General features: G+C 56.7%; 1 protein-coding gene across 1 annotated transcript in view; it reads left to right on the forward strand.

Annotated features, from left to right (window-relative positions):
• Positions 1 to 1,461: 1,461 nt before the first annotated feature.
• Positions 1,462 to 23,565, forward strand: part of NRG2 (neuregulin 2) — a gene marked incomplete at both ends in the record, with an annotated part of 155,102 nt that continues 132,998 nt past the window's right edge. The window contains one exon of the mRNA XM_084215654.1: positions 1,462 to 1,885. Within this exon, the coding sequence (XP_084071780.1) occupies positions 1,462 to 1,885 (424 nt within the window). The remainder of the gene's footprint in view (positions 1,886 to 23,565) is intronic.

The raw sequence follows: 23,565 nt of genomic DNA on the forward strand, positions 1-23,565 counted from the left end.
GCGAGAGGAAATGTGTACAAGAAGTAAATGGTCCCTGAGCCCTGCTGTGTGCGCGCCGCGGGGCTCCCGGCGCACCACGGCCCTGCAATGGTCACGCTGCTCTGAGAGCGTTCCCAGAGAGGGAAGAGCAGCGATCCGGGCTGGCAGCAGGAGCCACGGCCGCCCATGGCTGCAGAGCCCCGGGTGCGTGTGCTGGGGCTGTGCCCTCGTGTGCCAGCGGTAGGACAGCGCTGGCTGCCGCCCCGAGCCGGGCAAACACGAGGAGAGGCTACGCCCCATGCCTGCGCTGGGCTTGGCACAGCGGCTCTGCTCCCTTCCCGTTTTTCCTGATGCTTCTGGCTGCTGTATGTTGAATGGAAAGCAAATCCCGATCCTGCCATCTGTGCTCCTTTGCTCTCACTGAGGGGCTCAAAGCCCCAGCTCTTGGCATCTCTTGAGGTTTGCTGGGGGGTTTCCCTGGGGCTCTAAAGGCTCTCGGGCCGTTGCGGTCTGTGGCCAGAGCCATAGCCCTCCCGCCTCCAGGTCACCTCCGTGGGATGGGACTATGGCCGCTCCCCTTCAACGCAGAATCCAGCGCAACAACAACCACGAAATCCCCTGCTGCTGCTAACTGAGCATCTCAGCTGCCTTCCGCACTGCCTGGGCAAGCGAGGCTTCGGGAGCGCAGATGCTTCAGGATCAGCCTCGAAAATAAACCCAAACAAGCACCTTTCGGAGCTTAAAGCGACTCCTCCTGGAAGCCACTGCAGGGAAAAGCATTTGTTTATTAACGAGAGGCAGCAGGAACAGGGCATGAAAGGCGGCTTTGTCTTCCCGGCCACTGCGTGTTCCGTTTGTCTCTATGTTAAAGCCTTTCCTTCAGGTGTGCAGGGGATCTCGGGCACAAAGCTCCCAGTTCCATAAAACCATCGGGCAAAGAGGAATCCCCGGCTCCCGAGCTCTGCGCATCGCGGAACCCCCGTGTCACCTGCAGCCGCCCCCAAATGAGCGCATCTTTGGTTTCCTCTGCGGGGAAAAGGGGGGTTCTGCGAACGCCGGGGGGCCTGCCGAGGGGCCGGCTCCATGGCCGGGTGGAGGGAGCGCGGTCTGCCTCCATCCCCGAGGACCCCCAGGGACGCGGGGATCCCCGCCGCAGCGGGCATCCCCGGGGGGGAGTCCCCGGGCAGGGAATCACCTTTCCGGGGGGGTGCGGGGTCAGCATCCCGGGGGCAGGGGCAGCTGAGGGAGCATCCCGCCTCCTCCCCGCGCCGCGCCGCGCCGCGCCAGGCCGTGCCGGTGCCGTGCCGCTCCGTGCCGGTGCCGTGCCGCCCCGCGCCGTGCCGTGCCGTGCCGTGCCGTGCCGCCCCGCGTCGCGCCGCTCCGCTCCGCCCCGCCGCGCCCGCCGCGCCGCAGCCCCGCAGCCCGGCCCCGCAGCCCGGCCGCCGCCGCAGGGCCGGCGGGCAGCGAGCGGCAGCCGGCGGCATGAGGCGCGACCCGGCGCCCGGCTTCTCCATGCTGCTCTTCGGCGTCTCCCTCGCCTGCTACTCGCCCAGCCTCAAGTCGGTGCAGGACCAGGCGTACACGGCGGCGGTGGTGCTGGAGGGCAAGGTGCAGTCCGTGGGCCCCCCCGCCGGCGGCAATGACAGCCGCGGCGCCGGGCCCGCCGGGGGTGTCCTGGTCAAGGTGCTCGACCTGTGGCCCCTCAACAGCGGGGGGCTGCAGCGGGAGCAGCTCATCAGCGTGGGCTCCAAGGCGCCCTGCTTCAAAGTGAAGCGCAACCACCGCTACATCTTCTTCCTGGAGCCCACCGAGGAGCCGCTCGTCTTCCGCACCGCCTTCGCTCCGCTCGACACCAGCGGCAAGAACCTCAAACGGGACGTGGCGCGGATCCTCTGCGCCGACTGCGGTACGGGCCGCGCCGCGGCGGCGGGGGGCGGCGGGGGGCGATGGCGAAGCGGCGGCGGGGGGCGATGGCGGAGCGGCGGCGGTGAGCGCTGGCCCGCGTCCCGGGCAGCTGCGGGGCGACAGGTCCGTACGGCTCGGACCTGAGGGAGACAGGTGCCTGGCGATCGCCCCCCCACTTCAACCTCGGTGGGCCCCGGGAGCCGCGCCTGCACCGGGGGAGATGCGATGCGATGCGATGCGATGCGATGCGATGCGATGCGATGCGATGCGATGCGATGCGATGCGATGGATACGATACAATGCGCTCCGCGCGGCCCGGCCGCCGCAGCCGCTCTCCCCCCATCCCCCGGTCCCGGGGCTCCTCGCTCGCCCGGCTCAAGGTCCCGCAGCCCCGGCCCGGCACAGCGCCAGCAGCGCAGACCCGGGCCCGGTGCGGGGAGTGCCCGCAGCCCGCGGCCGCCCGGCGCTCGGCGGTGCCGCGCGGGAGCCCCCGGTCTGAGCGCGGTCCCAGGGTCCCGGTGCCTCTCCCCTCGGGGGCCTGGGCCGTGGCAGCCCTGCCGGGAGAGCTGCCGGCCTGCGGGGGCTCCGGTGACTCCGGCCGCGACCCTCGACCCGGGCGCGCTCCCTGCTGCGGAGGGGGTCGGGCCCGGGATGCGGGGCTGGGACAGGGGCAGCGCTCCAGGTGTGCCCTAAGAGCCGGGAAGTTTTGCATCTTCCAAAATAACGGCCTCGCGGAGGGGAAGTTGGTTTTTCTTTTGTTCGTTCCGCACCTTTCGGTATCTCCGATCACGGCTCTCGTGCCGTGGCTTGTGCTGTTCTTCCAGCACCTCTGGAAACGCGGTTATGAAATGACTTCAACGGGAAGTGCCCGCCGGAGCGTCCCTGCTTTTGTTCCTGGATTTTCCTTGCTGTCCTCTGGCAGCTGAACACCTGCGAAGGGCTGGGCGGTGGGGACCGGGCGAGGACAATGCCTGCATTTTCCCAGGGTTTGGATCCGAGATGACAAAAATGCACGGCTGGCCCCTCATCCAGCCTGAATGCTGGATACTGTGTCACAAAATCTGGAGAAGGATGGTGTTAACCCGGAGGGCTCTGAGTGCCGTGCCCTCAGCAAGGCTTTGAATTCCTCGTGTTTGGTGTGTTATGAGGATATACAGGGTGTAGCTCCAGGGAATCCAGGCTCCCCACTCAATGTCAGTACGCTGCATCCTCATCAGGCTAATTGGCCTTTTGCCTCATTAAAAGCAAGGTACTTTGTCAAGTTATACTTAGCTCTGTAATGACCATATGTGTACTGCTCTGTGGTGGTTGTTGTTGTGGTATTAACTGGGTGTTTCTGGGGCAAATACTCTGCCATTCGGGACTGCTGACCCCACATTGTGAAAGCCAGACCTGTCTCTTTTTTTAGTTATCCAAAAGATAAATTTAGAAGCTTGCATTTCCTGGGAGAAAGGTGGAACCTTGCATATCATAATATGTTGTTGAGGAAAATGGGCTAGGACTGTGTGCAAGAAAACTAATTTGGGAGACACTAATTTCATGTGCATCTGTATATGGGCCATCGTGGACAGAGAGGATTTAGTGAAAGAGCTGTGGTAGAGACAAGAGGAAAGTAAATGGGGGAATTTCTCAGGACTGTGGTCTCATTGTCAGGGGAAAACACAGCAAAAGGTATGTGGCTTTTATTGTTTTTAATTTTTTTTTTTTTAATCAAAAAGGATTCTGAACTTGTGCATCTCTGAGCAGCATTGAAGGGGAATGGAGGCTGCTCCGTGGCATCCTGGCTCAGGCCCAAAGCGTTAATGTGTGGGCTGATGTAACAACAAGTTAAGGGTTGTCATTCTGTCGTGACACCTCCTTGGAGCTGATGCTTTTGTTTCTGTGTGGCTCTGACGGGCTGATTCCTGATCCCTGGCTGAGGGACACTGCAGATTGGTGGGAGCCTCGTCTCAGCAGAGCTCGATGGCAGATGCCAAAGGAAAAATAAAATCTGGTGGTTGGGAAATGTCATAGCTGTGGTTTGGTTTGGTGATGAAGATGAAATGGGAGCCTCAGCTTGCTGAACTGGTGGTTCCCTGAGCATTTCATGCTCTTGGTCCAGCTGGGAGGTTACTTCTGAAGGTGACTTTCCTGCCAGGAAAGTCTGATTTGTAGCACTCGAGCTGCTGGAAAGGTGTGGGAACTGGAAAACCACAGTTTGCCTTCCTGCTCTGTGGTTTGTGCTGGGAGGGGAGATCCAAAAGGGTGCAGGGTTATTTCCCATTCTTGCTGCTCATGGGGGTGGTGAGAACTCCAGAGCTGGCAGGGGGTGAATGTCCAGGCACGAGGAGCACTCTGAGGGACAGCTGGGCTGTGAGGGATGTTACAGAGCTGGGGACAGATGCTGGGATCAGTTTGGAGCGGGAAGGGAGGACTTTGTGGCTCTGATCACTCCAATCCCCCCACTCCCAAAGATGGAGGCCTCACAGGACCATCTTCTCCCTGCTCTGGCTCTGTGCCTGGGTCTGTTTTCCAGTGATTCATCCCCTTCTCACTGGCTAAGATGCTGTGTGTCTCCTGCTCTTGCTGCGTGCCGAGGTCCGGGATGCGATGCAGGACTGGACCTGTGATGGGAGCATCCTTGTCCCTCTCCAAGGAGCAGTCTCTGCTGTTTGCATCTCACTTAGAGGAGAGAAAGTGGGTGCTGAGACTCTGCATGGGACCCAGACTCTCTCTGAGCAGAGCCAGGAGGACTGAGGTGAGAGAAGGCTGGCCTGGGGTGTGGGGGACAGGACAGGAATGCCAGTCTGAGCGCCTGCTGTGTGTGGGGTCTGAGCTGGGCTGCTTCTCGTGTGCCCCCTGAGCAGAGATCCAGGGAGGGGATTCTCACTTTGGCCATCTCACTGCTGGGCAGGCTCTGAAGGCTGGGACTTCCCCACCTGCAAACCCCAGAGGGGTGCAGCCTCTGCAGCTCTGCCCAGTCATGGGTTTCATCCCTCTGGCACACAGGGAGCAGCTGGTCCTGAGGCCTGGCATCCTGCAGGTCTCACCACCCACTTGTCCATCTCGAAACCTTTTTTGCACTGGAAGTATTATTGGCTTTTTTCATGCTGTTATATAACAATTCCTGTTATTGCTTCTCCTCCTGTCTCTTTTCTTTGTATCTTCTAGCTCCTTAATTTTGGATGGTCTCATATCTCCTTTGCCTACACGCACAAATCAAGGAGGAGGAAATAGGTGCAAGGCACGGTGCTGGCTCTCACTGGTGAAGGAGCTGGTGGCATTATCCCCACTGGAACAACTCCTGATCTGAATCCAGAAAGGGGCTTGTGGTCTTCATCCTCCCGGTCTTTAGGGGTAGCTTGTGTCAGCATCTGCTTCCCACTCTGCATGAGTCCCCTCTACCTGTGTGAAATATTTATGTGCAGATATTTTGTACACAGGAGAGTGGGGATTTAACCTGTCCAGGCTCTCTGCTTTCACAGGGGAACAAATGTCTTCCTGCCTCCATATGCAGTGAGTTGCAAAGTAGCTTTAATTAGAGCCTGAACGTCTCCTGAAGCACCTCACCGAAAACGCTGCTGAGCTCCAGGATGAGGTCTGCCACTCGCCTGTAGGATTAGCTAGCTTAGCCTGGGCAGGTAATCTGGTGGTGGCAGATCCCTGGGAGGATTTGCAGGCAGAGGACCTGTTGTTGTAGCTGGTACTTCTTGTGAGATGAGGTATTTATTTTATTTCCAGTCTGAAGGTGTCTTGGTCCCAGTGGGAATCAGGAACGTGCTGGAGCTGTGGCATTGGCCTCAGTGGCCACATAATGCTGGGAGCTGTTTATCCTGGAGCCAGGTTGGTTAGAGCTGGCCTGTGAGGGGAGGAGGGAGGCCGGATTTTGAAGTGCCCGCTGGAAAATACAGCCCTCTGGATTACAGTGTAGGTGTTGCTGCCTGAAATAGCACTGGCAACTTTGGACCAGCAGCTCATGCAAAAATATCCCTCTTCACTATCCTGCAGATCATTGGAAGCCAGGCAGGCACAGGGGAGGGGTGTGGGTGGGCTCCAGCCGCTGGTGATGGTACTTTGCCTTCATCCCAGGACAGCTGTGGAGCACAGAGCAGTAAAGCTGGATTATCTCACACACCACCTTGCTAATTAGAGCTGTCTGAAACTGTTTCTCACCACCTTCAGAAAATCACACTTTTTTGGGTTTGCAGAAGAGCAAAAACTTGCTTCCTTCTTGCCTTGAGTTTCTGCAGATGGGGAATGGTCACTGTGCTGCAGACAGCTTTGACCTCTCGCAAGGGTGGCACAATTCTGGGTGCTCTCTTAAATCCTCTCATACAGGATTTGGTCTGGAGTGGACCTGGGGTGGCTGGGTCCTCGTGGCCAGGTCAACTCCTTGTCTCCCAGATGAGCCATCCAGGAACTGGCAACTGGAACTTTGCTCTGCCAAAGCTGCAGGTCCAAGTGATTTCAGTGGTGCCTGACACAACAGAGTTTTCCCCCTCCCAGACATGTGCCATGTGTGGAGCAAAGCCTGGCTAGTTTCTCAGTCCCCCTTTCAGAAATGTTTGACTAAATAAAGCATCTCCCCAAGGATCTCCATGAGTAAGATGAGACTAAAACAGCTCCTGAGTGATCCCAGCAGTGCTGATTTCTCTATCTAGGGCTGCTCCATGCCCAGCCCAGGCCCCAGCTGCTGCTTGGTGGCTCTTTGTGCTCCGCCAGCTGACAGCCCTTAGAGATGGGCCCTGAGGCAGAACGCCCTTTCTAAATCACAGGCGACACCTTGACTTGGGTTTGGATCTGGATCAGAAACTGGTGCATGCTTGGGAGCACAGCAGCAATAAACTGCATCCCCAGGCAAAAAGGGAGCCATGCTCTGCCACAGCTGAGCTCCCCGCTCCGTTTGGGCTGTGTAAGATGCACCATGGGCACCAGGGCCTGGAGCCTTCAAGCACTTGGCACACCCCAAAAAGTGCCACAAGGGATGGGTTTTGGTACGGTGCTGCTGGGCTGAGGGTGCCTCTCCCAGCGGGCTGGAGGGGGTGGCCAGTTCCCCTGCGCATGTGACACGGCTCCTACGCAGAGCGGCTGCTGCTTTGCCAGGTTTGGGGCACCGCATGCTGCTGCTGGAGCCACCTCATCTCCATTCCCCTCCTGAGTCAATGTGTGACGCTGCTGAGTGCAAATGAGAGCTGGGCCGGCCCTGGCACGGCACCTGGGTTTCTGCAGGTCAGCTGTGCCGGCCCAGGACAGGTGAGGGTGCCGATGCAGGGAGAAACGCGGAGCTGAGTGACGCACTCGGCCAGGAGCAGCTCCGGGAGACTGATCCGTGGGGGCAGCAGGTTTGGGAGGCTGCGAGCCCGTGGGCGACTCTGGTCGTCTGAGGAATTGTCACTGCAGAGGAGCCTGAGCGACAAAGTGCTGGGAGGTGAGGAAGTGCCTCTGCCGAGCCGGGAGCTGCCGGGGCTGTCTGGCAGCTCCTGTCGGAGCTCCCGTGCCCGCTCCGTGCCCTGTGCGCAGCCCGGTCCGGGCTGCCGGCGCTGCTGGGAGCTGGACTGGGAGCAGCAGAGCTGTCAGCACATCCTGCCCCTCTCTGCAGCTCAGAGGAGGCTGCCAGGATGCGAGTTCACCCCTTCCCCAAGTGCTGGACCGCTCTGCCGTGCCCAAACGGCGCCGCTTGAAGGCGAGGGCAGTGCCCCGCTCCCCGGCGAGGTTTCTCTGTGCTGTGGGCTGCTCTGTCCGGTGCAGATGGCAGAGGACGCCTGTCCTCGGCGGGGGCTCGGCGGATGCGTGCGGCGAGGGGAGGCTCTGGAGGAAGCTCATCTCCCTGGAAACTTTGGCAGCCAGGCGTCTGCTTGCCTACCGGGTTGGGCGTGCAGCAGTGCAACCCCAGCACCTCTCAGCACTTGACGTCTCTGCCCTGGGGGGAGGTGGAGAGGTCTGCCAACTGCCCAAAATTTTGGGGATAGACTACTGAACCTGCAAGGGTAGGCTAGAGATCAAAAGGAAGATGAATCACCGCGCTGCTCTTTCTCTGCTGAATGACCGCGCTCCCAGAGCTCGGCTGCTGCACCTTAGGGCTGGGCAGGTGCTGCAAAGGCTGGGCTGAAGGGCCAGTAAAAACTGCTCTTGTTGAATCCCCACGGTCTGGCTCTGCCCTGGATAAGACCCTGACCAGTCTGGAGGATGGAAAATATAAGATACCCCAGAAGATTGGTCCTAGAGGGGAGCACATGATTTGCATCTTGAATGTTGTAGCTCAGGGACAAGGCTCTTCTGCCCATAGCAACTCCCTCTGGTCTGGGCAGTCCTTGCATTCCCTTTGTTGCAGTTGGTGGCCACAGTGGCTCTCTCTGGTCCCCCCCACCTGCCTCACACCCTTTGTCTGCAGCAGGGCAGTGCCTTCCTTCCCTGTATTCCTGTCACTGTTTGCTGGCCTCGGGAGGGCAACTGAGTTCATCCTTGCAGGCTGTAGCATGTGTTCTGGTTTTGCAGGAATGACACTTCATCTTTGGTGACCTCCTGGGGCAGAGCTGGCTGCTGTTGTCTCTGGGCACAGCTCCTCTCTGCGATGGGACACACGTGCCTGATGAGTAGGGATGTGTCACACTTGTGACAGAGCACTCAGCTCCCACCCTCCTGCCCCCCTCTCTCTCCTGTAGTGATGTGAGGGAGCTGTCCTTCGCCCTCTTGATGAAGGTGAGAACTCTGGGAAAGCCTTCCCAGTGGGCTCAGGTGCTGGAAATGAGCCTGTAGGATCTGCGGGTGAGAGCAGAGCCTCAGGGCTGATGGAAAGCAGATCTTGGATGTGATGGTTTTCTAGGGCAGGTCTAGATGGGCAGTGCTGTGCCTGATGGCTTGTGGAAAGGCTGAGGAGGATGGGAATGCTTTGCAGAGCCTGTGGAAGGACACACTGTGCTACTTAGTGGCAGAGCTAGCCAGGTCCTGCCAACGTGGGGTCGGAAGGCAGGTATTTGCATTCATTATAATCAATCACTGCTCCTCCACTCTCTGTAATGGCTCGGTAATGACGACACGCTGCTCAGGAGCCTCTCGGTGGTCTCAGGGCAGGCAGATGGCTTGGCAGGAGGGTAGGACTGGAATTAGGTCTGATTTCTGGGCTGCCTCAAAGTTGGCAGCGATGCAGGAGCCCTGGCTGCTGCCCTGGCCGGAGCCTGTCCCCGCCGGACCCTGCTCCCGCTGCCGCACCGGCCGCTCCCGCTGCTCGGGGTGGGCAGCCTGGGACAAGCCAAGGGGACATCAGCATCAGGGACAACCTCTGCTGCCAGCCCCAGCCACTGGGACGTGGCCTTTGCCATCACGCAGAGGAGTGTGGGTGTGTGATTAGCAAAAGGCTCATTAGCCCTGTGAGTGTGACAGGGAGCATGAGCCATCGGTCAGGATGCCTTGCTTGGGGTCAGACCTTCCACAGGGGTCCATGGGATGGTAGTAACAGCAAGGGGAGGAGGGAGTGCTCCTCACCCTCTGGGTGTTCCCCTCCCACCTCTCCAGTCTTCCTCTGCTGCCCTTCCGTGTATCTTGGTGCAGAGGAGAAAAGGAGTGCGGATGTGTTTGGCTGAGTCTCCCTATGGCTGTTCTCAGCCTTCAGCCAGGCTGGCACAATCTGGGAGTCCAGCTGAAGTCACCAGCATCCCTGGGAAGATCCTCTGCCAGTGGGGTCTCAGGCACCTTCTCCCTCTGTCTCTGCTGGGAGAAGGATCTGTCTTCCCATCCTGGCTGCCAGCCCTGGACTCCATGGGGAGCTGCCTGGGGAGGCTGGTGGGACCTGGCAAACATCAGGGACTCCTCTCATGGGGTGATGGAACACTCACTGCCTGCCTGGGCTGGAATGAAGCAGAAATTTCTGTCCTTGGGGGACCTGGCATGGACAGCTTTGAGAAGACCTGGAGACCCTTTCTTACAGCACTGGAGAGCCTGAATCCCACAGATACATCCCCAAATATGCGGATCTGAGGCAGCAAGAAGGAGCTGGAGGAGTTTCCCTGCCAGGTCCTTCCTGCAGCCCTGTGCTTGTCTTGGCACTCTCTGTGTGCATGCAGAGTGTGTGCATCACCCATTCCAGCAGCAACACTCTCAGCCCTGCTGATGGGCAAACATCAAAGAGTGTTCCATCCCCCAGTGCTGCCTGACCTTGAGTGTTCCCAGAAGATGCCTTGGTGTCAGTAAATGGGGCTGCAGCTGGGGTACACCAGGATTGCTCTTCTCTGGCCCTTTCTGCCTAGGTTGGTGAATTAGGCTGGTCCTCCTGGTGGGGGGGACACAGAGGCTGGATGGCTGGTGGTTTGTAGGGTGGCTGTCATTCTTCCTTGGACATTCAGGCACAACAGCAGCTGCAAGTTCTGGAAAATGCTACAGAACCCACAGGCCAGATGATGCCTAAGTAGGATTACAGGAAGCAGGGGAAAACCCAGTAGGGGTCAGGTATTCTGGGTGATTTGGGAGGTTCAGATGCAGCTGAGATTCTGGAGAAGGCCTTGAGGGTTTTGAGCATTGGGTAGGATATAGCAGTAGATGTAGGATGGTTTGGATGGGAATTAGGATTTTTTCTATACCTACAAGAACTGGGGTGCTGATGGGAGGCAGCAGGCAGGGGGTCACCCAAAGGTCCTCTTGCACCCAGAGCCTCACTGCAGGGTGCTGTGGGGCACTGAGAGGAACGATTGGGGGGTCTCTGAGGCCATGCCTGCATATACAGCAGGGTTGGGGTGCAGCTGCTGATTCTGCAGCTCCCCAAATACCTCAGTGCCAGAAGGGATGGGCTGTGCTGGGTGAGGCACATCATGTGCTGAGGCAGTGCTGGGTGGTAGCCCCAGGAGAGGTGAGCTGTGACCAGTTATTCCTCTGATCTCCATCACCTGGACCATGAGAAGGAGCTCTGTGGCACATGCAGCCCGTTCCAGTGTAGGGATGTTCTGGGTGGGGGCTGCTCCCAGGGCAGGGTGCTGGACACACTCACTGCAGCCAGGGGTGCTTGTGTGGCTTTGTGCTCTGGAGGAAGCCAAGGCAGGCAAGGGGGCTGTGCCTGGAGACTCGGTTCAGGTCCCATCTGTGCCACTGATCCCAGGAATGCTTCTTAGCATCCCCACGCTGTGATTCCCTGCCTGACAAGCAGGAGGGATGCTGCTTTGCCTGCTCTTCTAGGGAGCAGGCAGAAACTGGTGGTGTGCTGGGTTCCCAACAGTGTGTCAGCACCAGAAATCACCAGAAATGGAAACAAACCCCTCCCCTCCCTCCAGCACTGGTCACTGATGCACCTCAGCACCGTCCATTGCCCGGGGTGCAGGGCTCTCCCTCTGCCAGCTGCTGCCCTGTGGGCTGGCAGACCTGGCATGAAGGAAGCAGATCCTGCAGGGGCTCTCTGTGCACTTGGGGGCATCTGAGTTGGTGTTTGGGGTTGGACACCTCTCTTTGCTCCTGAAAAGGGTCTGCAAGAGACCTGCAAAGTATCACCAGCAGAGTGCTGCCTCTCCTTGGGTGGCCACCTCGTTTGAATGTTTCCCAGCCAAGCCCAGCTCCCAGCAGAGGTGTTAGATCCACAAGGACAGACACTCGTGGTGCCCAGCCCTGCCTCTGATCTGCAGCGGCACACTCCATCTGTGTGGGGGAGCTGTGACGTGTGAGGAGACGATTTCTGTCAGTCCATTCCCGGTGACATGCAGGCTCCTGGCAGCCAGGCTGTTTTCCTGGTGCTCAGCACTAGCTGGGAGTACCCATGGCGAGCACGGATCCCCGAGGGCACTTGATGCTGTGTGACGGTGTGGAGAGAGGATTTCCCGAGCTGCTGGAGGGCTGAGCAGCTCCGTGGTGCTCTCTGTGGTGAAGGATGCTCGGGTGAGGCAGGCTGCTCTGCTGCTGCCCGGAGCTGAGATCAGGGCTGTGTTTTGTGGCTTGAAATGACCCTTAGAGCTGCCAGCAGGACCCATTCCCCAGTCCCCTGTGGTGCCACGTGTCAGTGTCACTTGGCAGGTGACCCAAACCCATCCAGGCAGGGTTTTCTTCAGCAGGCTCTGCCCAGGGAGAGCACAGACGAGAGCACTGTCTGCCCGTGCTGAGCCAGCAAATCCAGGGGCCCTCCTGCCTCGGGCTGCAGACGGCTCCAGGCCTCCCCTTCCTCCCCAGGCACTGCAGGCTGGATCACCTCCTGCTCTGTGTCGTCAGGGCAGGGGCAGGGAGCCCCGAGCTGTCACACCAGGACGGCACAGGTGCAAGGAAGCGGAGGGAATCCTGCCTGCAGCGCGATACACCTGAGCGTGCCAGGAACACACATGATGTCACTGCAGCCAGACAGGTAACAGGAACAAAATCACTGCAGGAAGGAGGCTCTGGATGTTTCTTTGAGCAAGGAGAGGAAATGCCTTCCTGTGGTGAAGTGTGACACTGGCTGACGGGAGATGAGACCAGCAAATGTCAGATTTAGGTGTTAAAGCATCCAGGAGAGGAGCTGGTAACTCCCAAACCATAAATACATGAAGAAGGTTCTGGCTTCGGAAGGCCAGATGGGCACACTGGAAGGTGCACTGGGAAGCTGTGAAACCTTCCTGCTGGGATGTTTTTCCCTCTCTGGCTGATGCTGACACTTGCTTGTTGTCCATGCTGGATGTTGGCTGCAAGTTTGCTGCTGCCAGCAGGAGCTCCTGGGGCTGGAGGTGGCTCCTCAAGCCAGGGTGCCAGACAGCTCTGAGCTGGGGAGAGGGGCTTGGTGCTCTCCTCTGCTCTGGGTGCCAGGGAGGTGTGTGCTGTGTGTGCTCTGATGTAGGGTGGCACCACAGGGAGAGGTCACAGGGATGCAGGTGTGTGCTGTGTGTGCTGTGTGTGCTCTGGTGCAGGGCAGCACTGCAGGGAGAGGTCACTCAGCTCCTGCAGAGATGGTTGCCAGCCTTGTGGGCCTTCCTTGTGGGAAGAGGGATGCTGAGGCCTCGTGGGTAGAGCTGTTCTCCAGCTGGGATGTTTCCTGATGTTGCACAAGATTTACTGAAAGCCTCGTGTGCACCGGCTGGGAGGGGGTGCATGGATGAGATCCTTTTCCCATCATCTCTCCTGTAACTCAGTGTCCTTTCCCAGCATTCGGCCTTCAGGGAATTTCCCACCCCTCAGGCTGTGTTCCAGAGCCAGGAGAGCAGGACCAGCCCCTTCCTCCCCTGGGCAGGCAATCCAGCCCCTGGTGCTTCACTTGTGGGGTGAAATTAAACCTGACCTGGAGCCCAGCACAGCTGAGCCCTGCCCAGGCTCTGACTCTGGCCCAAGGAGGCTGCAGAGCCCTCGGTGCCTCATTCCAGGATGCAGTGGGTCAGCCCAGGGCTCCCCAGAGATCCCAGCAGCGTGGGCAGAGCTGGTACTGGAGCTCTCCTGTGGGCTGGGGGTGTGAGGAGCAGGGCCAGCCGTGTCCCACTCTGCCAGCTCTGCTGCTGGTGCCCCCAGGGGCAAAGCCTGGCGCCATGGCACAGCTGCAGGCATGGCACAGCTCCAGGCATGGCACACCTGCAGCCAGGCTGGAGGAGGGATGAGTGGTCAGGGGGGTGGGCAGTGTCTGTGTGAGACAACCACGCACTGGGCATCTCCTGCTAAAAACCAACTTGTACCAGGTGTGAGGTGTTCCCAGGAGAGTGATCAGGTCAGTGTGCAGCCTGTGGAACACACATCTGTGTCCCTGGGGCAGAAACCTGCCCAGCAGTGGGGCCTGGAGGTTTGGAGGTGTTTGTTGTAGCAGACACACACCTGCCAGCAAGTGAGGCTGGGAACAGGATTTCATCTGGAGCAGTTTTATGCTGGGCTGAACTCATCTTCTGTTGGAGAGCGGGGGGACAGCAGACAGGGGGGTCATCCTCTAGCTGCTGCACCTGAGGGGAACCCTCCTCCTTGAATTTTTATCCTCGTGGATTATATTCTTCAAAATAATGGGTTTTTTTTCTCCTTTTCTCTGTAACGGGTGACACAGGAAACCCTTCTGCAAGGAAGTAAATTCTGCCTGTCACGGTGGCTTTCATTTGGCAGTGTTGAATTTCCTTCCATGCTGCTGTTGTCTTTCTCTTTTCCCCCTTCTCTCCCGCCCACACACACTCTTTTCCATCGTACATCCTCAGCTTTCAGAATGATAATTGCAGCTGAGTGAAGAAAACCCTAACGTGTTTTGAAGGATGGCTTTGGTGCCTTTTTCTGCAGTGTTCTCTGAGTCTGCACCCTGTTTGAGAATGTGAAGGTGTTTCAATGACCTTTTTTTCCATTTAGACCTATTTTTTGAGGATACTTCCCGCAAGTTCCTGGAAAGCTTCATCTTTCCTTTTCCAAAAGCTTCTGAGTGAGCTGTGGGGGCTCAGTCAGGAGAAAAGGAGGCTCAGGGAGGACCTTCTTGCTCTCTGCAAATCCCTGACAGGAGGGGTGGAGCTGGGGGGGATGGGGGTTGGTCTCTTCTCCCAGGTAACAAGCTGCTCAAGGTGTACCATAAGAGGTTTAAATTGGATATTGGGGGAAATTTCTTCCCTGAAAGGATGGTCAGGCATTGAAACAGGCTGGTCAGGACAGTGGTGGAGTCATCGTCCTTGGAAATGTTGAAAAAATGTGTAGATGTGGCACTTGGGGACGTGGTTTAGTGGTGAACATGGTGGTGCTGGGTTAAGGGTTGAACTTTCTGATCTTAGAGCTCTTTTCCTATCACAGCATTTCTGTGATTCCACTCATGGTGGGACTGCAAGCACAGTGGTGCTTCTGCCCATGCACCATGTCCCGGGGCAAGCAGGACAGGGGAGGCCAAGAGCCCTGCCTGGGGCTCCTGGCCCAGCCTAAAGCTGCTGCTCAGACCTCTGTGAGCAGCTGCTGCCCCAAGGAGGATTGTGCAGAGGGGCTGTGCCCTGCTGACCACTCTTGCCAGCCTGTGAGCTGTTTCCCCAGATGTTCCTTTGGCCCAAGCCCGGGGCCACAGGCTGTGTGCCCCACGCTGAGCTGTGGCCAGAGCAGCCCTTCCCAGCCCAACACACTGGATGTGCTTTGGAGAGCTGCCAGACCAGCAAACCTACGCTGGCCATGGCCATCCCACACTCACAGCTGAGTCTGGCTTGGCAGAAGGAGCTGGATGGCTCAGAGAGGACCTGGAGAGGCAGAAGTGGGAGGGGAGAGGCCGTGCCAGGCAGGTGGCTGTGGTGTGTCAGTGCATGAGGGCTGCCCTCCCCCTGCCACTGACCCTTCTGTGCCTGGGCTGCTGCAGTGTGGGCTCCCTGGGGCTGATGGCAGAGGTAGCACTGTGGCTGCTGCTTTGGCTTTGCATCCCTCTCAGTGGAGATCAGAATCCTTGGAGAAGCCTTCAGAGTCTCATCAGTGTCACTCTGCTGATGGCTGAGACAGCTCTGTGCTTAAGGGCGAGACGTGCTCAAAGGCAAAAATGCCCCGGGGCAACCTGGGGAACAGAAGCCACCATCAGCTGGAGCTGTAGGGTGTCGGGTGACCTTTCTTCTCCCCTGAGCAGTCTTGCTGGGGGGAAGTGGAGGACCCTTGATGCTGAGATGCTGCACTGAGGCACCCAGCAGCGTGTTCTGTGTGTCAGGAGCTGCCTGCAGCGTGCGCGGGTGTTCATGGCAGGGAAATGAGGCAGCTTTGCCACAACCTGTTCCCAAACCTTTTCTAGTTCCACCTGGCTGCTTACCCAGCCACCCAGAGGCAAGGGAACGGTGCCTCCTGCCCATGGATGTGGGGATATTTCCCTCCCCTCCCCCTGCAATCAGATGCTTGCAGACCAGAGCTTGCACTCCATCAGACGTGGGTGTCTATAAAAAGCCTCCCTGGGGTTGCGATTGGGTGGGTTGGCTGTGCCACGTGGTTTCTCGTAAGGCCCGTGTTGCTGAGCAAGTGGCATTCCACTTATTTTTGGCATTAATAGTCTTTAGTTAATACATAAATTCAGCTTAAATTCTGGATGGAGAATAAATCCCAAGAGGAGGCTGTGCTAATAAGACGACAGACGCTTCGGGGAGCCTGGGACGCCTGTCAGCGGAGCGGCCGTGGTGCGAGATCCAGAGCAGCAACACCAGGGCCTGAAAAGTCACTGTCAGAACCCAGGACATCCCTCTGGCTGTCCTGAGCAGCCCAGACCCCTGCCAGGGGGCTCAGAGACCCTGGCACCCAGCTCAAGATGCCTGTGGTTTTGATTATGACCCATGGAGCAAGTTACTAACCTTACATGAAGATCTGAAAGCCACAACAGTTTAAGTAGAATGACAGTGAATTTATCATGGGGTGAAAAATAGATTTAGGGGGTTTTAGAATAGGGGTTAAGGGGGCAAGATGGAGGAATCTGGGCATGTCCAGCCTTTCTCCTTCTTCTTCTTGGCCTCCATCTTCTGCTGTGATGGTGGCACCTTTAGACTGGTTTAGAGTACAAGCTCACTGTCTGACATAGGTGATGGTATTGGGAAGTTATTGCAAACATTGTACATGTAGTTTTTAGTATAAAGACATAACACCGCCCCAGGGGCAGGCAGAGTGCCTTGGGCTGTCTTGCTGAACGAACCTCAGCTGGACAGGAGAAAATATTTTATAGGTAGGGAACAATAAACAACCTTGAGACCGAGAACTGAAGAGCTCTGACTCCTTCTTCGAGCGTCGGGCTGGGAAAAGAGACTTTCAAACTTTTCTTGGGGTCACTCTGACCAGCAAGAGGCCCCAAGAACAATTTACCACCAGTTCTCTGACTCAATTACACAAGGGTTAGGCAGTTGCCTGAGGTTTTAGCTTCCCTCAGGCACCTGAGGTGTAAAATAGCTCACCTTAGCTTTAATTGCTGGAGCTGAACTCATACAGCAAATGCCCCTGTGAGATCCCCCATCCCACCTGGCATGTGGAGGGAAGGAGTCAAAGCCTCAGTTTGGGTCTGACCACTGCAGAACATCCTCATCTCTGCAGCCTCCTGACAGGCAGACCTAGCCTGAGCTCCTCTGCTCTGCTTCACTCTTGCTGACCCCCTGTCAGTCCTCCCAGGCTTCCCCACATCCTGGTGCATCCCAGGGCACCTTCAGCCCAGATCTGGGTGTGTTGAGGGCTGCATCCCAATGGCTGTGTCCTTCCAGAGTCATATATCCCTGTGAGGACCTGGCAGGGAAACCATGGCCAAGCCATGCAGAGTGTGGGACCTCGGAGCTCTGACCTTGGGCTCTGTTCCACGGCTCGGTGCTGTCCCCTGAAGGAGGTGCCAGCGGCTGTTCCAGGGTTTTGTGGCATTGTGCTCCCCAGGGCTGTGCAAATGTGGCAGGATGGAGGGTTCCAAGCCTGAGTTCACCATGCCCATGATGGTTTTGAGGGTCGAGGTTGGAGCTGACTTGTGTCCCTGCCCCAGCAGGCCCTGCTCAGCAGCACCAGTACCTGGTGCCTTGCTCACCCTCGTGCTGCCCACCACACCTGCCCAGGGGGCTGCTGATGGCTCTGCAGCCCAGCAGGGGAACAAATCCCTCCTCATGTCCATCCCATGACCATGCTGGAGCTCTTTTGTGTCTGTGTCAGACTGGCAGGCCAAGAGGGAGGTGCTCACTCCCATCTCCAGCTGTCTCCTGAGCTCCTCCCCACTTCTATCTGACTGCTGTGAGATGAAATCCAGAATACTTTCCATGCTTTTTGAGAAATGCCCTCATGAAGAAGCAGTTTTCCAGGAACCTTTCCAGGGGGGTGCTGCACTGATGGTCTGCCAGCCTGTCCCACTCCAGCCCTTCCCTGCCCTGTCCCTTCCCTCGGAGTTGGGGTGCAGGGTGTAATGCCACTCTTAAGGAGAGGTGTCTAGGTGACTGGGCCACAAACCCCATGGCTAAGGGGTGGTTTGCCAGCTCCTGAAAGGGTCCTCATTGTGTTTTCATGAATTTCAGTTCTTACCAGAGCTGAAAAGGGAAGTTATCCAGGATTTAGAAGAACACCAGTTGGTCTCAGTCTCTCCTTCCTCACCTTGTACACGAGGTCAGCCCCTACATGTGCAACACTTTAACCCCTTGCAAGGAAGCAAAGAGTTTAGAGACATTTCCCATCCTCAGATCTGGGGAGCTTCAGGTTTCTGTTGCAGTCAGGACTGATGCTCCAGAACTGGCCTCATAAATTGGGGAGAGTCAGAGGGAATTCCTTTCCCCATGCTCCTCCCTGGGTGGATTTCCATCTCACCCTGCTTCTTTCATCTGCAGTTTCCATCTGAAGGAACGACAAGGGAAACCTCAGATGTTTTGTTTTTGTAGGCACAGGTTTGCAGCCACATTGTTTTCCCATATTTTTGGTTCAGGGGAGGTGGGGCTCATTTCAAAGCCTGTGTGTTGCAGCTGGGAAAGCCCTGCCTGGTGGGACTGGTGGTTACCCCTGATTCACAACATGAGGGGGTGAAGTCCCAGCTGCAGCCTCTGGGCAAGGTGTAACAACCACGAGGCTCTGTGCAGAGCTGGAGGTGGATGCAGCTATTCCTCTCCTCTCCTCTCTTCCCCCACATCTGTGTTCCCATCTGGGACCTGCCTTGGGGACGCATCACGCTGCAGTAGAAGCTGCAGCATGAGATGATGCGGGGGCGGCCCTGGGATGCTCCTCTCTTGGAGCAGGGGCCTCAGGGAAGTGAGAGTGTGTGTGTGTGTGTGTGTGTGTGTGTGTGTGTCCCTGTGCTTGTGCCAGAGGCTTCCTTTGGAGCCAGAAATGATCAATGCTGGAGGCTGAGGGGGGGTGGGAGGGAGGAATCCCAGCATCTTCCTACCCAGTAGCCAGCAAATAGACTCTTAGGATTGGCCGTTGCTAGGCACGGGGCTGGCCAATGGGTGCAGAGTGGTCCAGGCACGGCCGGGACATCCTGGCTGGGGCTGCCGCCCGTGTCCCGAGAGGACAAACCGTGGCAAGGGACAGCAATGCACAGGAGGGAGCATTTGGCATGCAGAGTGAGTCCAGGCTGAGCAGAGCTGCGGGGTTTTGTGCCTTGGTGCCTTGCCCCCAGCCCCTCCCCTCGCTGCTGCCCTCTGGCCCCTTTTAATCCAAGTCCCTCCATCAGTACCCCGCGTATCCCAAGCCCTTGGGGAGGGGAGAGTCCTCCCCCCGCCCCTCTTCTGCCCCAGAGAGAGCTGACAGCGAGGTGGTTCTCACCTGGAAAAGCCCAACAACTCTCTCAATGAACCACTCAATGAGGCACAATAAAGAGAGTATCTAGTGAGTAAATAAAGCATCCTTCCAGATGCTGTGCACCCACATTTGTGCAGCATCAGACAGACTCTGGGCAGACTTCTCCCATGTCTCAGAGCAGATCCAAGCCAGGGAGGGAAGCTCTCCCTTTTGGTCATTCATCATATAATTTCCTTCCAAGAAAACAACTGTCAAGGGTGTTCCCACAAGGACTCCTTGCTGCACTGTTAAAAACAGGCAGAGCCACACAGGTGGTTCATCTGCTGTGCTTGAGTGGGAGCTGCCATGGGCTGCAACATCCTGCTGAGCTTTTCCCATGGGCAAGGGATGTGTGTGGCACAGCCCAGCCTGGAATGTGCTCAGTACATCCAGCACAGCCCAGCGCAGGCCAGGCACTGGTGTACTCAGCTCGTAGGTGCACCATAACTCCTCAAGGTACAGTGGTCTCCTGCTCAGCATCAATGCACTCCAGTGGTTGAAGCACTCCTGAAATGTGGGATGCCTTCTGACAAATGCTGGAGAGGAGTCTTGAAGAAAGGCATGGAGTGACAGGACAAAGGGGAATAGCAATTGGGATGGGGTAGAAGACAAGCAAAGGATGGGAAAACAGCTGACAACTTTGGGAGAGAGCAGCCTCTGTGACCACTCCCAGCTCGTGATGGGTTTGGATTAGCCGTGGAATCAGGGCAGGGGATGTGGGGAGAGGCACAGGCAGGGCCAGCCAGTCCTGCTCTGCCTTTGCTCTGTCACTGTCCCTGCTCCATGGGGCTGCACTAATCCCCGCCAGGAAAAGCAGGAGGGAGCTGTGCTTTGATGGAGACAAGGAACGGTTTAGAGGGAATTAGAAGGGATTTATGTTGGTGGAAGAAAACACAGTAAGCGTGGCTGGTCTGGCCTGGGTCAGGGCACTGGGCTGTGCAGGGGGCTGGCCCTGGGGAACTGCTGTGATGGCAAGTGGGCTGCTCACCAGAGTGCTCCTTAAACCACTCTTCCCAGAGGTGTACGACTACTCATGAATGTTAATTATCTTGTAGAAGTTTTATGGTGACTGGAAGAAGCTTGGGAGGATGAACAAGCAAAGCTCATTCCGTCTGGAGATGAGTGAAAATGTCCCAGCATTTATTTAGTATCTTTTCTGTGTGCTTGAAATTCACCTCCCAGCTTTAGGTTGTCCATCTCTCAGTTCTGCACTGTTCTGAGCTAGATACAAGAAGAACCCAAAAATGTCTGTTTGCAGGTCCCACTGAAGGCTTCTCCCAGTTAAAGCTTGGTTCCAGTTAGACCATGGAATGGTTGCTGTGGGTACCAGCATCTGCCATTGGCAGCTGACAGTCGGTTGCTCCCCCGTGCAGCATTGTCCCTCCTGGCTGGCAGCTGCCTCTGCTGCGTGTGATGGGGCAGGACGTGGGATGGACAGACTGCAATCCACCGTTCTGGAGCCTCCAGGGGCTCACAGGCATCGTCTGTTCCCCTTGACTTGCCTGGACAGGAGGCAGAGGCGGTGCTGATCCCGAGCACTCCGGTTGCTAATGGCTGTGGAGAGCGCCCTGCTGGCCCGGCAGGTCCTGGCTGTCACCCCCAGCTGTGGCTCTGCACCAGCAGCTGGCTCAGTTGTCGGAGCAGTTTCACTTCACAGCTCAGAGAACGCCAGGACGTGGCAGTGTCTGGAAAAACACGGGCAGGCTGCTCCCGAGGAGCGGGGAGCCGGGGGTGGGCGGGAGCTGACAGCAGCTCAGCATCTCAGCTGCCCCCGGGCTCTGCACAGACCACTGGCACCTTCCAGGGCTCACAGCTCCTGTCAGGGAGACCTGTCTGAGCTCCCCGTGGGTCTGCAGGACTTGCTCACTCAGAAATCACAGGCTGGTCCTGGCAGGCAGGGATTTGGGATGCAGCTGGACTGGTTTTCTTTTTTTTTTCATTTAAAAAAAAAATTATTTATTTGGTTTTGTTGGGGGTTTTTTGTTTTATTTTTATGAGATGCTTTTTAATGTCTGTATTTAGATGTTTTTTAGTTTTTATATATGTTACAGTCTTATAAACTGTGAGTTCTATAGTGTTTTGTTCTAATAAACTAAAAATTGAGATGTGTGGTTTTTTTATAAGGTTTTTAAAGGATAAGTTGTTTAATTAGAAATCATACTTAAAATATTTTTATTTTTAACCTAATAATTAAGTATTTGTGGTTTGTAAGTCGTCTGGGCTGTTGTGGTGCAGGGGCAGAGTCTGGGGCAGTCCCAGCTGCTGGACAGTGCTGCACTGCAGAGTTTTCCTCCTGCTCTGAAAGGGATAGAGAGGGGCAGGGCAGGAACATCAGGGGCAAAATCTGCTGTCCCCAGGGGTTCTGCAGTGACAGCTCTGACAAGGTGCTTGGAGGTGGCCCTGTGCTCTGCTCTGAGCATGGGGAACATCCCTGCTCTGCTTCCTGCTGCTCTTCAGGCAGCAACTTTGGGAAGAGATAGCAGGACAGGAGGGAAGAGAACAAGGGACAGCAGATGTGAGGAAGCAGCAGAGAGAGGGGGGCAAGGAAAGCTGGTGGAGATGTGGTGGGGGAAGACCAAGGAACCCAACGATTAAAATGATTTCCCCTGATTCTGCAGAAGGGTCGGAATCCTGGTGTGGCTCTCCTCAAGGTCACGAAGCCAAGGCTCCTCTGGAGGAAGTGCAGTCCTGGGATGCTGCTGGGCATCACATTTGGCTGAGCCCAGAGGCCTCTGCTCCCCTGAGCAGCCTCCTTTGAACCCTTGTGTCCAGCACAGAGCTGTGACAGAGCTCCAAGGTGACAGAGCGATTTGTCAGTGGCCCTGTCAGATGCTGAGGCCTCGTTCCACTGAGAAAGGATTTTAGGCTGTGACATGCACTCAGATTCCCATTTAGCTGCCAGCTCCAGCTGGCTGTTGTTTTCCTGCTGCTGGAGAATAGGGTGAGGGATGGACTGACCTGTGCTTTATTGGATCTACCTAATTTTTAATGATTTATTTGCTGCAGAGAAAACAAACTGGGGCAGGAATTGGGCTGCTCAGATAGACACTTCTTGTTTTTATTGCAGACTGAGCCTGCTGGGGTTCCCTGTGCTTCAGGAGGATGGGGGAAACTTGGCTCTCCTGTCCCACTGGGTGCTGGGCATGTCTTGCTGGCTTACCACAAAATCCCTCAGCTGCATTGCTGTGGGATTGCTCTCTGGCACAGACACCAACACACAGCTGTGGAACAGGACCACTGAAACAGGGCTACCTGCAGAGAAGGGTTCTTAGTCCTGTCAGCTTGTGATCAGTGAGTTCTTTCAGCCCAGATAAAACAGTGCCAAGGCATCTGCAACACTGAGAGTGCAGATGCTCTTCTTCCCATGCAGTTTAATTTGCTGGTGTTGCTGTGTCTTGGTATCTGGCTTTCAGGAGAACACAGCTAAGAGCAGCATCAAGACTGCCCTGGGAGATGATGGGCACTGGGAAGGAGCAACAGCCTCTCCCAGCACATTCTTCTGGGCTTCCCTTCCGTGGGAAGGCTCTGGAAACCCCAGACTGGGTCTTCCCTCTGCCCTCATGCCACAGGGCTGCAGGAGGGTGGGAGATCAAGGTGCATGGAAGGCTTTTCATGGAATGGCTTCCCTACGGTGAGGACTTCAGGATCCTTCCCTTCCACAGAGTCTGATGGAGGAAAAGCATCCCTGGGAGGGACCAGATTGTGCCAACAGGCTCCACAGGGGTGGCTCGCTGTGGCCAAGACAGAGCAGGGCCTAAAGCTGGCTTTGGGGGTGCTACAAGCTGTGCCCAAGGAGGAGGTGGATCCCCATCCCATCCAGCACGCTCAGAGGAGCTCACAGCTGGAACACGCTGTCCTAGAAAACGGCACACGTTGGTCCCAGAGTCTCCAAGGCTTCGCTCCCGTGTAGTGACATCCAGTCACAGGAAAGTGGGACAGGAGAGACCTGGTGACAGCTCTGACGTGGTGCCAGCTCGGCTGGGAGGAAATGACGGGTCTGTTTGCTTGCTGCTCTGAGCCTGCTGTGGGTTTTCCCAATGGAAAAGTCCCCATGGACTTGGAAAAACATGGAGGGGAAGCCAGGTAGAGAGAATGAAGGCCAGGCTCTCGAGCTCGGCCAAATGGTTTATTTTTCTATGCTTAAAATTTTTTCAGATCCTAGTTAAGGACCAATTAAATGATTAGTGTCACTGGGTCTTAATTAAGGTTAAATAGGCTGTGACTGTTGCTAATGGTGGGCCATGATGGTCCTCCAAAGTGACCTCGATCACCTCCAACCTGCTTGGAATGGAGCCACCTTGCTGTGGAGGAATAATCTGTCAGAGATGGGATGTTCAGCTGCCACACAACTGCCTCTTGCTGTGGGAGGGGACTCTTGGATTAAAGCCATGCCTGGCAATAATGACACATTGATTTGCACTTGGTTGGAGCAGCCCAGGGGTTGTGGTGAAGATGGGGGCACGGTCCCTGTTCTTATCCCACCCTGTGGTACTCCCTACTCCCTCAGGAACAAATCTCTCTTCCATGTCCTGCTCTTGTTCTGCAAACCAAAACCACAAGGATGCCTTTTAGCAGGGGTTAAACTATACA

Source organism: Fringilla coelebs (genome assembly GCF_963513975.1).
Source record: "Fringilla coelebs genome assembly, chromosome: 15".
Classification (NCBI taxonomy): Eukaryota; Metazoa; Chordata; class Aves; order Passeriformes; family Fringillidae; genus Fringilla; species Fringilla coelebs.